This window comes from Chiloscyllium plagiosum, unplaced genomic scaffold (genome assembly GCF_037043375.1).
Source record: "Chiloscyllium plagiosum isolate Xiang-an unplaced genomic scaffold, Cpla_swu_hap1 HiC_scaffold_19, whole genome shotgun sequence".
Lineage (NCBI taxonomy): Eukaryota > Metazoa > Chordata > Chondrichthyes > Orectolobiformes > Hemiscylliidae > Chiloscyllium > Chiloscyllium plagiosum.
This window is the reverse complement of record NW_028270157.1, coordinates 43,986,919-44,002,896: the sequence shown is the minus strand read 5'-3', so window position 1 is coordinate 44,002,896 and position 15,978 is coordinate 43,986,919. Positions and strand designations below refer to the sequence as shown.

Genomic DNA, 15,978 nt, shown 5'->3' with positions numbered 1-15,978 from the left:
TAGTAATCTCAGTGGACTTAATATCTCAAGGGCCAAGCTGATGCTCTCAGTATACAGGCTCAAATTCAATCACAGCATCTGGGGAAATGTAAATGCAATTAATAGATTGGGAGTTATATGCTTGTCTCATAATGCTAACCTTGGAATCATTATCATTAACATAAAGACCTTTAAGTTAACTGACATCCTTTAGAGAAGAAAATATGCCAGTCTCACTTGGTGTGTCCTAAATATGACTCCAGACCCACAGCAATGTAATTGACTCTGAAGTGGCCTCGCAATTCAAGGGTAATTAGGGATGGACAGCAAATGTGGTCTTGCTAGCAACATTCCATGAAATAATAAAGAAAGAGACATATTGGGATATATTAACATTCACACCTAGATTTCCAACATCCATGTAAATGCCTGTATTACTGCTTATTGTTTATGCTGAGATTTCTACCAAAAACTGGCTCTTTCAGGACAACTTGAGAACTGACATTGCAATCCTAGGTTACAGTGATGTTGAAATCTTCATCGTTTCTTGATACCTTCCTTATTTATACTTTCAGGATGATCACAGCATTGTTTTCCTGTGTGATCTGCACATTAACTTTCCTCCAGGCATAATAGACAGCATCAGAAAACATTGTGTGGAGGAAAAGATGGCATTTGCTCCAATAGTAATGAGGCTGAACTGTGGCTCCTCTCCACAGGAACCTGAAGGCAAGTGACAACAATGACTACCTAGTTTTGAGGTTATGATTTGGCTCGTTATTTTGGGGATATTTTCTTATCATTAATCTCTCAAGTGTGCTAATTCTAAGCACAAAAATGTATATTGATATTAGGTAACAAATAGACGAATGCCCGAGGCTTTGTTTAAAGTGCTATGTTCAACTGTTTGAAATTTGGCTATCATGCTTTTCTCATCATTTGTTTGAGAGCCAGGATACTTCTAATGTTTGTAAATGAATGGAATGTGGGCAAGGCTTGTTAATGCCCAACCCTAGTTGATGCATGTTTATTGCATGCTGCGAATACAGAAATTAACACATTCTCAGATTACATACATGTTCTCTCTGAAAAGGTATAAAAAGGGAAGTCTCTTAGTGGGAAGCATATAAGTTACAAGGGAAGGAAAATTGCTGGAAGTATGCGCAGTAAATACCAAATATCAGCTTCAAATCAACAAAACTCGCAGAGTGATGATATAGAACTTCCTTCACCAAATTCCATATAAGATTTGAAGAGCGCTAAAGACTTGGAGCTTTGTGCAAACAGCTGCCATTATCCCGATAAATTAAATAAAGATGAAGGTCGCTGTTTGAACTTTGGTTTTAGTTGAACTGGAAACAGTGAAATGTTGGAGCTGCCCTAAGAGACGTTTAATGACCAAGTGTGGAATGAATACATAAAACCAGAAACTTTTGTTTCCATAATTTTTATGCAGAAAGGAACTTGCACAATATGGGGATCCTTGAATTTTTATAACACAGGAGCGACGACTGCAGAGCAAGAAGTCTGCCAAGCCCCAATATAACAAATTGTGCACCCAAGTTTGGCCTTAATGTATATGATTTGTTAATTCCTAATTTCCCTGTGTGGTCTGCACATTTACTTGCCTCCAGGTATAATAGGCAGCATCAGAAAACATCATGTGCCTGCTCAAGAAGTGGCAAACATTGTTGAAATAAGTTATATTTAATTCGCTCTTATAATTTCTAGGATATTGGGAAATGAATGGATTTGGCTTGCTAGGAATCTACAAATCGGATCTTGACAGAATTGGTGGGATGAATACAAAAGAATTCCGTGACCGTTGGGGAGGAGAAGACTGGGAACTCCTGGATAGGTAACAAGTTTGAAGTTACAGAAAAATTCATATGGAATGCGTGCAAAGGTGGCAACAAAAAGCCATGATTTTAACTGAATTTCACCTCTTGTTTTATTTTCAATTCAACAAAAATGGTTATTTTACATCTGAGATCAATAGATTTCTGTTAACCAAATATATTAAGGAATATGGGAAAAAGCCCAGGGTGGGATTTGGATCACAGATTGACCATGATCTCATTGGATTGTGAACATGTTTGAAGGGCAGAATAGCCAACCCCTATTCTTGTGAAAACTGAGTAAGTTAATATCGGACAGGGTCATTGAGTGTGGGAACTGTACTAGGTCATTTTAATGATAAAGTTCCACAGTGTCCTCAGACATGATTTCAGAAATGGACATTGGGTAGTAATCAGAAAAAGAATATCTGGCTGTTTTCTTTCAGAATCAGGAATGCAAGTGACAAATGATCTCAGTTCAAACTGGTGACCCCAAATATCTGAGATGAAGCCTGCAACCCATCTAGTCTATACTGCTGAACCCACTTAAATAAATATTCAGAGGAAGCTAAAGGCTGTACCTTTTAGTTCATCGAAAAGAAATCTCTTGCAAACATATAACCCTTTCTCTAAAAATCAGAGCGAGGGAAAGAGAGAATAGGATTGGTTGGCATTTTATTTTCATGAATGTGAACTTATTTATAAGAACTAGGAGCAGGAGTAGGCCGTCTGGCTCTTCGACCCTGCTCTGTAATTCAGTAACATCATGGCTGATCTTATCGTGGACTCATATCCACTTACCCACACTCTCACCATATCTCTTAATTCCTTTATTGTTAAAAATAAATCAATCTTCGCTTTAAAAACATTTACTGAAATAGCATCAACTATTTCCCTGGGCAGGGAGTTCCGTAGCTTTATACCCTCTGGGTGAAGATGTTCCCTCTCAATTCAGTCCTAAATCTGCTCCCTTTAATCTTGAGGCTATGCCCTCTTGTCCTAGTTTCACCTTCATTTTCTATCTTATCTATTCTCTTCCATAATTTTATGTGTTTCTATAAGATCCTCCTCATTCTTCTGAATTCCAATGAATCCCAGTGTACTCAGTGTCATAAGCCAACCCCCTCAACTCCAGAATCAACCTGGTGAACCTCCTCTGCACCCCCTCTAGTGCCAGCACATCTTTTCTTAAGTAAGGAGACCAAAACTGCACACAGTACTCGAGGTGTGGCCTCACCAGCACCCTGTACAGCTGCAGCATAACCACCCTGCTTTTAAACTCAATCCCTTTCGCAACGAAGGATAAAATTCCATTTACCTTCCTAATTACTTGTTGTACCTGCAGACCAACCTTCTGTGATTCATGCACAAGGACACCCAGGTGCCTCTGCATAGCAGCATGCTGCAACGTTTTACCATTCAAGTAATAATCCTTTTTAATGTTACTCCTACCAAAATGGATGATTTCACATGTATTAACATTGTATTCCATCTGCCAGACCTCTGCCACTCACTCAAGGTATCTTTGCCTCTGCAAAGTTTCAGTCCTCTGCACACTTTGCTTTGTCACTCATCTTAGTGTCATCTACAAACTTTAACACACTACATGTGGTCCCCAATTCCAAATCATCTATATAAATTGTGAATAATTGCAGTCCCAGCATCAATCCCTGTGGCACACCACTAGTTACTGATTGCCAGCGACAATAGCACTCATTTAAAACCTACTCTTTGCTTCCTGTTAGTCAACCAATCCTCGATCCATGCTAATACGTTATCCATAATGCTATGCATCCTTATGTTATGCAACAGCTTCTTGTGCGGCACCTTGTCGAAGGCCTTTTTGGAAATCTAGGTACACCACATCCACTGGGTCCCCGTTATCCACCTTGCTCATAATGTCTTCATTGAATTCCAAACGATTAGTTAAGCATGACCTGCCCTTCATGAAGCCATGCTGTTTCTGCCCAACAGGTCAATTTCTATCAAGATGCCTTGCTATTTCTTCCTTGATAACAGACTCAAGCATCTTCCCCATTACAGAGGTTAAGCTTACCGGTCTATAAATCCCCATCTTTTATCTACCTCCCTTTTTAAACAGTGGTGTCACATTTGCAGTTTTCCAATCTGCTGGGACTGCCCCAGAGTCCAGCAAATTTTGGAAATTCAGTCAGTGTAAATTTTATTTTATGTTTTACCCAGCTTTTATTATCATCTTCCTTCATCAGGGAAGAATCTCTGGAAGATCCTCTTCAGTAATTATCTTGATGCTGCTTCCATATTTATGAACTGGGTGTTGTTGTTTTGGGCATCTCTTCTAGTAAAATGTCACATGCTTGGAAACATAATTTCAGCAATACAATAACTGCACTCAGCAAAAAAAGTCAGAGTGTGTGATTTTTGAAAGCATGAAGTGATGTTTATTCTTTATTATTCATAGGATTTTCCAGGCTGGGTTGGAAGTGGAAAGATTATACATGAGAAACTTCTTTCATTTCTACCACTCCAAACGTGGAATGTGGAATAGGAAACAAGTCAAGGTGACGTAGTTACAGTGACCAGAGGAAGTCTGGCTAGCATGCACTTTATCCAGTCAGGATCGAATTACCCTGTCCAAAGACAAATGGAGTACAGTGCTGTCTTAGCAAAATGTATCTGAAGACAAATAAACTGCTGCTGTAATAACTCAGGCTACTAATAGCATAGGTTTTGTGATCTTCAACCCAGGAAGTATATTACAAAGAGCCTCTCTCAGTACTTAAGTTTGTAAGTGGTGAAAAAAAGCTTAACAAGATATTTTATATTTTTTTATTCAAAGAAATGCTATGATCCTGATACATTCGGGTCTGAAATGAAGAGTTATGCTATGGAACAATAAAGCAAAAATATAGATTGACATTTTTCATTTGGAGGACTATGTAAAACTGAAATAATAGTTCTATTTTTGGGGTTGCACTGTGTGGTACTATGATATTCACAGGGCTATACAGATGCACAGTTTCGTCTTCTCTCACATGAAAAAGTTAATGGGTCTACCAGGGTGATCATTTTTATTGTCATAAATTAAAAACTTGCTTATACTTTGGAAGTTACATCTTTCATTGGAAATTGAATAATTCAATAATTAAAATGTTATGCGTCAGGATTCTACATTTGCCATATTTGTAACCATTTAATTTTGGGAAGGGGAGATTAATGATCCTATTTTAATGTTTAAATACTATGGGAAATATTTAAAAGAAACCAGGTCAAATTCATTCTCTTTAATTAGTATTATTACCACCTCGGTTGGTAAGGTTGAGCATGTGATTTTTCTTCATCTGTGTACATTTTCAGGATAATGTTCTTGTTACTATTTCCATTTTTAACACTTTGAAGAGTTTACACTCACATATATTTAGTGAACCCAGTATATTTTTGTCTATTAGCAATAAGGCTACATGTATGTCTCAGAATTTCTAGGCATGGTTGTGCATGACACATAGCTGTGATCTAGTTGCATTTTAGATGCAGGATCATCTTTGAGTAAACATACGTAAACTACAATGAGGGAAATTACTTCAATTGTTCTTTTAACGTACAGCCATGGAATCAAATGATTCATTATTGGAGTAAGTTGGTTAAGTTTACTTTGATGCAAACTGTGTGCACACAAAATATCTCAAGTCTCCTTTATTCTCCTATATACAGATCTAATTTAACTCTTTAAATACAAATTAACTGTGCACCTATACTTTTACTTGAGTATGCAGAATACACAGGTATTTTTGCTACCTTGTGTTTGTAACCAAGTACCTCAATTATGAGTCTTATATATAAAAACTCATCACAAAATTCAATCAGAATTTATTTTTCTATAAAGGTAGATGTGAGAACTTTAGGTACTTTTCAAACACATTTTGAACTTAAGCAAAAACAATAAGTCCCGGAAATGCTTAGCAGGTCTGGCAGTATCTGTCGAAAGAGAAATAGAATTAATATTTTGCATCAAATATGTTCTGAAGGAAAGATGTATTCGACTTAATTCCGATTCTGTCTCTACAGTACTGCCAGACATGGTGAGAATTCCCAGAACTTCCTGATTTGATTTCAGATTCCCAGCATGGACAGTAGTTTGCTTTTATTTTGGGTACTTAAATAAGCAAGGAAACCAACAAGAAACATTAGTGATGTCAAGTCACTTTTGATCAAGGTTCTTTCCAAGGGTGTAGACTTTTGTATTACTGTAGAATTTGTTTTTAACTGTATCTGTACATTGTAGTGGTTGGCTTTAATAATGCTGGGATGAAGGGTTAATGATTTCTATGAAATTGCTAAGTTGTGTATAATTGTGATTTTTGGAAATAAAAGTTTTGTTTTGAAACTTTTACATATGCTGGTTATTATTTTCATCCCTCTTCAAACACTGTCTGTTGATTAGTGGTAGCTTAGTTTATTAATTAGGGAAGGAATTGACTTTGCCACTTGTCTAGTGAAACCTTTCTGAAAGCATGAAATTAAAGCACATTGCTAATCACTGGGATCAGAGTACCTTCTACTATCTATTATTTCTTTTAATTTGTGGGCTACCATGATGCCTTGTTATCTCCAAGATGTCTTTGATGTATAGCAGGGTGGCTAGAGTTTCTAAGCGTGTTGTGTCTTGTTTAAGTCTGTTGTGTGGGAATCAGCGGACTGTGCTTATTGGGTATCTGTTGTTCTTGAATACATTGTATAGGTGATTTTCTTCGGCTTCTCATAGTTCCTGGCTGCTGCAGTGTGTTGTGATTCATTTAAACAGTGTCCTGATGCAGCTCCATTTATGGGTGTTAGGGTGTTGCTCCTGTAGTTGAGTATCTGGTCTGTGTGTGTTGCTTTCCTGTAAACGCTGGTCTGCAACTCTCCATTGCCTCTTTGTTCTACTGTGACATTGAGGAAGGGGAGTCTGCTGTTGTTCTCTTCCTCTTTGGTGAACTTTATACCAATAAGGGCATTGTTTATGTGTTTGTGGGTTTCTTCTAATTTGTTGTGTTTCGTGATGACAAAGGCCTCATCCACATAATTGACCCAAGTGCCATCAGTTTCTATCAAAGACATTTATTTTACAGTATATCGGTATAGCATTTTCAGGGCTCTCAAGTCACTTATGGCTATATTGAATGGAATCCCCACCACCCCCATCAGATGTGCAGAACGGAATGAGTTGATATTCTGCAGAGCAGAACTAGAAATATTCAGGAAATTATTATTGCATAGTCAATAAGATGGAGAAAGTAAATTCTAATGGCTAGCCCTGGTTTCCTTTGTTAAATAATTGCCATTCCTCTGTACTAAAAGCCTAAACCATGAAGTGGCAGAATGGGAAACTTCTGTGCAGGAAATAAGCACAGTGGTTGCATTCTAAAGAAACCACACTTAATAGAAAATTGCTTAATATAAGTAGTGGGGTCTATGGGAAAAGAGGGATTGGGGCAGACAGGCAAAAAATATCACTCACAATAGCTCAAAAATCACTCAAACGTTTAACACAAAATATAGCACAGCTGGAATGGAGGCTGAAATCATATTTATTAACGAAACAAAATAAATTTAACATAATATATTTAGAAAATGTGAGCAAGCTGCTCACTATACGGTATTTCTCACAGAAAGCTGTTCTGTTGGCAGCTGACATGGTTGCAGGTGCAGAACAAAGCACGCAAACTGACCTCCACTGGAATCACGCTATTGCCAAAATAGCGTTCTCAAAAAATATAATTTCCTAATTCTTCGGCGACATTATAGCCAAATCACACTGCCGAAATGCACATTATCCCAGAAGTACCTGTACAAGACGTGTAAAAGAAGCAGCAGAGTTTATGCATTAGTGCTAATTTGCCTTCACGGTAGCTTTGGTGTTCATGGACATGTCAGTGGTTCAAATTCATATCAGAAGAAAGAAAGAAAGGGATGATGAAGCTGTGGGTTATGCTGATATGGCTCAGTTTATGGCAGATCCCAACTTGACTGACAATATAGTGGCAAGCTTCTCTTTAAACCGCTGAAGTCCTTTTAATGATGCTATTCCTATCATTATAATTGTGTACGATCTGGAGATGAGGATATGTTTAATTAAGAAAAGTAAGGAATTTAGAGGAAAACTGAAGGTAATGGTATTGCTAAACATTACCATTTTTGATCTTCTTGCTGATAGAAATCACAGAAAAGGGGAAGTAACATTCAATTAACCTCAGTTAGTTGTGGCAGTGTAACAAGTAGAACATATACCACAGCTACCAGCGCTAACAGAGGTAAATACTGAGGGCAATGGCAGGAGCACCACACAATCAAACTGCTCCTTCCTGGATGCTGTCAAGCTTCTTCAGCCATCCAGGCGAAAATCAAACACACTTCTGACTTCATGTACATGCAGGAAATGAGATCACATGTCACAGTACATTCTGTCCTTGCTCTGTAGATGCAGTATGAATATGGATGGTCAGTGGTGGCCCTCCTGGTGTTTATCCAGCACTGTTCTGTATCAACCCACCCACTGTACAGCCACCACCTTCCCCACTACTGTTTCCTGTGGCCCATAAACCACATCACACTCCTAATGGGTTTTGAGAAGATTTGTAGCTCAGGTTGAGGTTTTGGATGTAGGTTTGCTCGCTGAGCTGGAAGGTTCATTTTCAGATGTTTCATTACCATACTAGGTAACATTATCAGAGAGCCTCTGGATGAAACACTGGTAGTATGGCCCACTTTCTATTTATGTGTTAGGTTTCCTTGGGTCCGTGACATCATTTCCTGCAGTGACGCCATTTCCTGTTCTTTTTCCCAAGGGGTGGTAAATGGGATCTAAGTTGCTGTGTTTGTTGATAGAGTTCCAGTTGGAATCTCATTCTTCTAGGAATTCTTGTCCATGTCTCTTATTTGTCCTCAGACAAGTCAAACAGAGACACACACAAGAATTCCTCGAAGTATGGCATTTCAACCAGAACTCTTATCAACAAACACATCTCATTTACCTCCCCCTGAGAACAGGAAATGGCATCACCACGGAAAATTACATCACCACAGGAAATTACATCATCAACCAAAGGAAACCTAAACACATAATTAGAAAGCCGGGCATACCACCAGTGCTTCATCCAGAGGCTCACTGATGAAGTTACCTAGTATGGTGACAAAATGTCTGAAAACGAACCTTCCAGCTCAGCGAGCAAACCTACATCCACATCACATTTCTGCTACACTTGTCTTTGAGCCACAAATTCATGTCTTTAATTTTATGTACACCCTATGCTAATTTGCATATAGCTCAGGTATGAATCTAGAGATTACAACCTTTGAGGTTCTGCTGTCTATTTTAGTGCCTAGCTGCTCATGCTTTCTGTACAGAAGCTCTAGTATGACCTGTGCTGTTAGTACTAACATCATGGATCCGACTCCTCCCAGTGCAAGTTCCTTCCCAGCCCTGAGCAGATGTTCCAAACCCTGACATTGAGTAAGTTGCTGCTTGCTGCAGATAATGTGTCAAGCTCCCTTTGACTACAACTGCTACTACCTTACTTGTTGCATCCTTCACCACCCACAACTTGTACCATGGTGCTATGATCAGTGTGCACAACCATGCTCTAGCCCCTACTCTCATCCAAATTTGCTGAGAATGAATGTCAAATCAATTGGACAATTGTGGAGGCTGAGGCTGCTGTATTCCTGCTGTCCAGTTCCCTTTACCAGCCCCACTCACAGTCAATGTTCTCTCTAAACCTTGCGACCTGCAGCACCTTGAAGGTTCCACACAATGCCGCACAGTGTGTTTAACTCATTGGTCTGCATTTGTGAAAGCTGCTGCCACTTTTGAACTTCAGAGGTCCACAGAGCAGAGTTATAAAGAATCGGGGGGGGGGGGGGGGGGATAGTTCACAGCTGCAGCCTCCTCTCCCTGACCACTGAACAAATTTGAAGACCCTCTCCTAATGGTGTAACTGCCCCCTAGTAGAAAGATTCCAGATAAATTTCTCTGATGCACACAGTGTCTGTAGTGCAATCGCTAGCCGTAAACACTGAGCTGAAGTTGCTCAGAATTCAGCACTTACTGCAGATGTGTTTGTTCTGAATCAAAATGATACCCAGGAGCCCTTCATGAACGGCTTTTGCCCGAAACGTTAATTTTCCTGCTCCTCGGATGCTGCCTGACCTGCTATGCTTTTCCGGCACCACTCTGATCTAAAATCTTAATGCACCATATGTCCTGCTTTCCTTATGGAATTTTAATTGATTATTTAATTATGTTATTCTGTTATGTTTGCCACCTTTTATATATTTTGTTAAATTTATCACTATTTAGTATTAAATATTGCAGTTTAAGTATATAAAACACCTTAACCATCTACCAGAGACGCACAACTGATTTTTATGTGGTTGAGATTGTCCACAAATCAAAGATGTTAATTATCTGGGAATAGAAAACAAGTTGGCAACTGATTGGTGGGAAGGATCAGGAACTGCTGAGAGAGTAACAATGATTTTAATGGATTAGTTGAGCAGTGGGAAGATACTCAAAAGATTTGAAATGGACAAGGTCGGTGCCCATTAATTAACATTGGGAACAAACCAAATACACACCACCACAAATGCTTTGACTCCAATCGATACAAGCTAATCAGTTATCAAGAGTAAATGGCAATGATAACTGTACATCAATAATCCAGTTAAAACATGGCAAGTTGATTAAGAAGCTTAACATTAAGAATGTGGCAAGTCATTAGGACTGTGGGGAACCAATGATGCAGTGTGTTTCAACTTATGACTGTTTTTGAGAAAACTAAGCTTCAGGAATCAATAAGAACCTGCCAGGGAAAATGTGTTTATTAAGTACGGCTCCTTTAGAGGAATTATGTCAGAGTAAGCGTAAGTACTTAATGGAATGTCTTGAGCCTGGGGTCACTAATGTTTCCAATGTAGAAATTTGAAATGGTCAAAATAAAGATTAAAAAATGTCAGTGGACCAAAGAATGCAAATGAATTTTTATTGAGGCAAATGTTGTTATGATCGAAGCTGATGGTCTTACTGGACAAGTCAGATCGCAGAAAGAAAGTTGGCTTGATAGCTCATAAGCTTTATTTTTGTAGTTTGGTACTGTGGTAGTCAGTCAGTGTTCGCATGAGGCTGCCAATGTTCTTTTAACCAAAGAACAAAAATTAATGAAGATATAAAAAGACAATTTGGAAAAATCTTAACACAAACAGCAAAGGTAAATAAAGACCATTTTCCCAAAAAACATCCATTACAGACACTCAAACCTGATGAAATAATATTCCTATCTTCACATTTGGATTTCCTACTGAAAAGCATCCGTTGCAGCTTTAATGACCTAGAGACTTCTTTCAAGTTTTGATTTCCTTGTGCTCACAGTCTGCAGACCTTTACAAAGTTCTGACAATATAAAGCTTTCTATCAACTAATTCCCGGTCTGGATATTTCTAGAAACTAACTTGCCATTTTACTGATATGAAATTATTTTTTCCAAACACAAACCTGATTTTGACTTTGATCACCTGTTTCTGCATAGGTCATAAAACTCATTGATGTAAACGTTCTTCAGATTATCTCCGAGATTGGGCATTTAATTGAATTCTCATTGGAAATTGAATCTTTAGTGCACTTCTAAATTACTGTCTGACCTCTTACGAAAAGAAGGCACTGAATTAAAACTGAAATTTATTTCACCCTGACTTTGAAATCTATAAATCTCAAATGATAACATAAAACTTTATCACAATGTAAAGTATTATGCGTAGGAAGCAAACCGTATGGTTTTTAAAATTCTATTAAATGCTGTTAAAATAGCTAAGAATGACGCTAGAGGAGACTGAGCTATCTTTAAAATTCTTGAGTGTTAGACAAATCACTGCAGAACAGCAATGGAAATTCAACAGGACTGCAATAACCAAAATAATTAATTCTGAGAAGAGGGAGTATTCATAATGCTCTGGCCAGACTAAACTTGTCACCAGTTGTCATCATCATGTAACAAGATAGATATTAAAGCATTGAAGGCAGTGCAGTGTCAGGAATCTAAAATATAAAAGATTAGAGGAAATTGACTTTCCAACACAGAAAGCGGGTAGTTCTGTGTAAACTTACGAAAGGCGAAAACAGAATGTTACATTAAACTGAGAGTGGAACTGAGGTATAAAAGTTCAAACTCGAGAAGAGGATACTTTTAGAACTAATACCAGATAATTCTTTAGGCGGGGGCAATCAGCACATTAAGTAAATTTTTCACTAGAACAGTAGAAGCAAAAGGAGTAATTCAAATAATTACATGCTAAAACGTCAGGAGAAGGATTATAGCTTTTCTGGATGAATGAATTGATGGCCAAATTAACTTAATCGTCTGTAATTATCATTTGATTTTGTAATTGACAGCCATCTAGTGAACAAAAGCAGGAGTGCAATCTTTTTGAGGCATTCAATGTTAAATAAATTAAGGTAATATTGCGGCTTAAGTATGAAAGAAAATGCTATGAAGAAAGGAAGTTTATGCCTTACAAAAGAGTTTGAACAGAATTTTGGGTAGTGAGCTGGCCAAATGGAACACGAATTGTGTTAAATTGGGGTATCAGTCATTGTTCAACTGAACGTTTTGTCTGGTCCTACATTAACAAATCCCCAAACACAGACCTTTATCTTCAAATGTGGTATTTGTGCAGGATATCTTTCATTTATGTTTCAATATTCCATTCTTCAAAAGATAAGTCAGTATTTTAGCTTGAAGTTTCCAACTTATTGTTACTTTACTTAATTCAAGTTGCTGGGTAATTTGATTTTTCTTTTCGCAACTTTTAAATATTTAGAGTATCTTTAGTTTGACAGCTCGACCTACTGTGACTGAGTTTCCAGGTCTTTTTCTCAAGAAGAAGAATAATAAGATGATGATCATCAAATATTTTCGAGCAAAGTTGTAGTTCTAGTGCAATTATGATAACTGTCTCCAAACAAAATTGAAAGGGGGAAGCAAATATTAAGATGGAATAAGGCCATTAACTTATGAATAAAGATAAATGCACACGAATTGTTACTGAAATAATTGGGATACTGAGAAAATAGTTGTGCGATTGGTAGTAAAAGGTGATTGTGTCTGCTTCCTGGGGCAGAATATAGCTACCCATGCAAATAAATGGCATTGCTGGAGGATACAGGGGCATATATGATCATCCCCTCCATGTGCCAGAGGACTTGGCAGTACACTAACATCACATGGCTCATATATAACAAATGTAATTTGGGGAATTAGTGTGCAGGCAAAGAAAAACTGTGAAGCTGAAAGACAGACTGGACAGTAGAATTATTGAAACGGCCAGGTACCCTACTTGCGGGTTTGTTAAATCCTCAGGACATTTATTACTAAGTGTCTGACAGTACTTGAGTGAGCTTGTCACAATATTGCTTTATCCGTACAGAAATGTAGGTGGGTGCCTTGTGCACATTAGGGCTGCAGGTAGTTTGCATATAGCAGCAGCTGTGTTTACGGGTCTGCAACATGATAGGGAAATAAAGGCACCATGCCATCTGTCGAATTGGAACCGGATTCCTCTCTGCTCCTTACGTGACAGCGGGTTATGTCCCAGGGCAGCCAGCATGTCGGTATACATGTACATCCAATGCTGTCATGCATGCTGTCAGACTCCTCATGTGAGCCCTCTCATGTGAGTGAGTGTTAGATCAAGTGATGGGACCTCTTCATTGTTGCTTTTCTTTTGCTCTAACTGTCCTCCTGAGATTCCCATGGCTAGGTAGCAGTTCTCAGGTGCCTGAAAACACAAGCTTGACTGGGGTTTTCCATTTTCCAGCCAAAGTGTGTGGGGTGGCCATGTTGGGTGGTGAGTAACTCGCTGCCCGCAATGAGAATGGCTTGTCACCAATGAGCTCTTATGATGCATCGAGCTTCTCAGCCTATTGCAGCCTCACCAGCTTTCCTCCGCTTGTGAGGGATAGGGGGAGGTCAAGATGTTCAGAGACAATGGCAGGCACGTGGTTGGGAGATGACACGCCCTTGAGACCCATCCATGCCTCCACAAATTTGGGCAAATAAATGTCTTCCCTAAGGCCACCCACAACCCGACAGGGAGGTCACCTGCTCCCCTCAGACACAGGAAACCAGACATTCCTCACCTGTCAGGCAGGAAGCCTATCAGGCCAGTCGCGTGATGAGTCCACAAGTGGCCGCTAATTGTTGACATAAGGGGCCTTAATTGTTGGCAAATTAAGAAAGTCTCTAATGGAACTTATCGTCCAGCTCTTGATTGTTGAAATGGCGAGAAGGGACCGAGTCTCACTCAAACGGAACTCACCCAATTATTTCCCATACTCACCACCTCTCTTGCCACCTCCAGGTAGAGGGAGGTTCATTCTCAGTGTTGTGAAGAGATTGTCGTGAAAGAAGAGGAAGGCAGGAAATAAGAATTTCATGAACTCACCATCTGCAAGGTGCTCATCATGGCAGATATCAGATTAGAATAAGCTGGACTGAGAAAGGCAGGAACATCCTTTCATCCTCAGCACTGTCGAAGATGTCAAATATAAACCAGGCCTTGTCACCATTGACGTGTGTTGGAGAACCATAATAGAATAGACTGAACCAGTAAGGTGTCACACTGCCAATCATAAGCTACTTCCTTCCTGTACGTGATGCTAATAGGTTCACATGGATCTAAAACAGCCTGTGATTGGAGAAGGAACAAACAGACTAAGTATGAAAGAAAAGAAAGTAATGAGGCACGGGGTGGGGTGGGGAGGGGAAAGTGCCTTTTGCTGGTGTTGGGGTAGAGGGGTTAAGAGTGAGGTGGGTTAGCTTTTTGTCATCAGTATGTGAGGTAGCCTTTTGCCACAGGAGATTGCTTGATGTGAGGGCAGAGGGTGAATGATGCAGTGAATGTGACAGGCTGTGGAAGATATTTTCAAGGTGATGGGTGTAGGGGGATGTGTATCATCTATTTTGGAAAGTATAGTTAGTTGCTACCCTAACTATACTTAGGGTTATAGTTCCAATTCCTTATTTTAATATTTTAAGACATTAACATTTTCCTTGTGTGTTTTATATGTATTAAACAGTTGATAATTAGTGAGGGTAGCAATAAATTCTTCTAACTCTGCTTCTGTGTGAATCATTTATCAACACAGATATTGAAAATATTTTTACGACATGACTGCAACAACTAACCAAGGAGTCAGTGAGATTGAAATAGGAATCCCTAAAAACCAAAGAACAGTTCCCAAAAATCAAAAAGTAACTAAGGAGTAAGTCTGAAGGGCACTTGGAGAGAAAAAAAATGATGTCCTTGTTTGTGGGAATGCAAGAAAAAAATCTAAACCTGATTACTTTCTGTAACTTGCCCATTTGTCTTTAGGATATTTGGAAATTATTCCTTTTTGTTAAAGTTCCTCCTGGATCTCATCCTTTTGTATTCAGGTAGTTAATTTCCAGTCACGGAATCTTCCATGTTTGCATTTCAGTATTTGGAAACTTATTTGATGTGGGTTAACATAATGAGCCAACCTTTCCAATCTCCAGATCTGCAGAGTTTGGAGGTACAGCTGAGGGCATGTGTCCGGCCCCCTGTGAAGCCCCTGACACACTGACATCTGTGAGAATTGCCTGGGAGGTTTTATTTTCAATGGGGCATTCCCTTGCCCTCTGGAATCCTTTGTGAATATTTCCATTTGGATAGTTCTGCAGCACGTACCTGGGTAGTTACCAAATAATCTAACTTCTGGCTAACTGCACAACTGACAAGACCAACCACATGTATGGGCATGCTGATTTCACTGAGTTCAGGCAGGTTAATCTTCTGTCTTGTCTTCCTTACCAATCACCCAATTGCCCACTGACCTGGCAAACCCTCCTGAACATCCGACTATCCTATATCCTGGCAACCCTCATGACATGTTACAATTATTGACTTAATTATACCTCCCAACTACCTGATTAATTTCTCAACCAGTCACAACTAACACCCTGTCCCGATTCCCACTCAACCATCTATCCCCCATGCCTTACCCACCTTTGCTACTTACCCCATATGCACATAAATACCTCGCCCCTAATCACCCATCCACATGTCCACTTACTGATTCATCCCCTTGACTGTTCACTAATTTACTTACTGGACATTCAAATGTGTCAGCTAC

General features: G+C 39.1%; 1 protein-coding gene across 2 annotated transcripts in view; it reads left to right on the top strand.

Moving 5' to 3' along the window:
* Positions 1-6,180, top strand: part of b4galnt3b (beta-1,4-N-acetyl-galactosaminyltransferase 3b) — a 215,284-nt gene extending 209,104 nt beyond the window's left edge. For both annotated transcript variants that reach the window (XM_087997275.1, XM_087997276.1), the window contains exons 18-20: positions 555-708; positions 1,711-1,837; positions 4,258-6,180. In XM_087997275.1, the coding sequence (XP_087853401.1) occupies positions 555-708; positions 1,711-1,837; positions 4,258-4,366 (390 nt within the window). In that variant the 3' untranslated portion in view covers positions 4,367-6,180. The remainder of the gene's footprint in view (positions 1-554; positions 709-1,710; positions 1,838-4,257) is intronic.
* Positions 6,181-15,978: the final 9,798 nt, after the last annotated feature.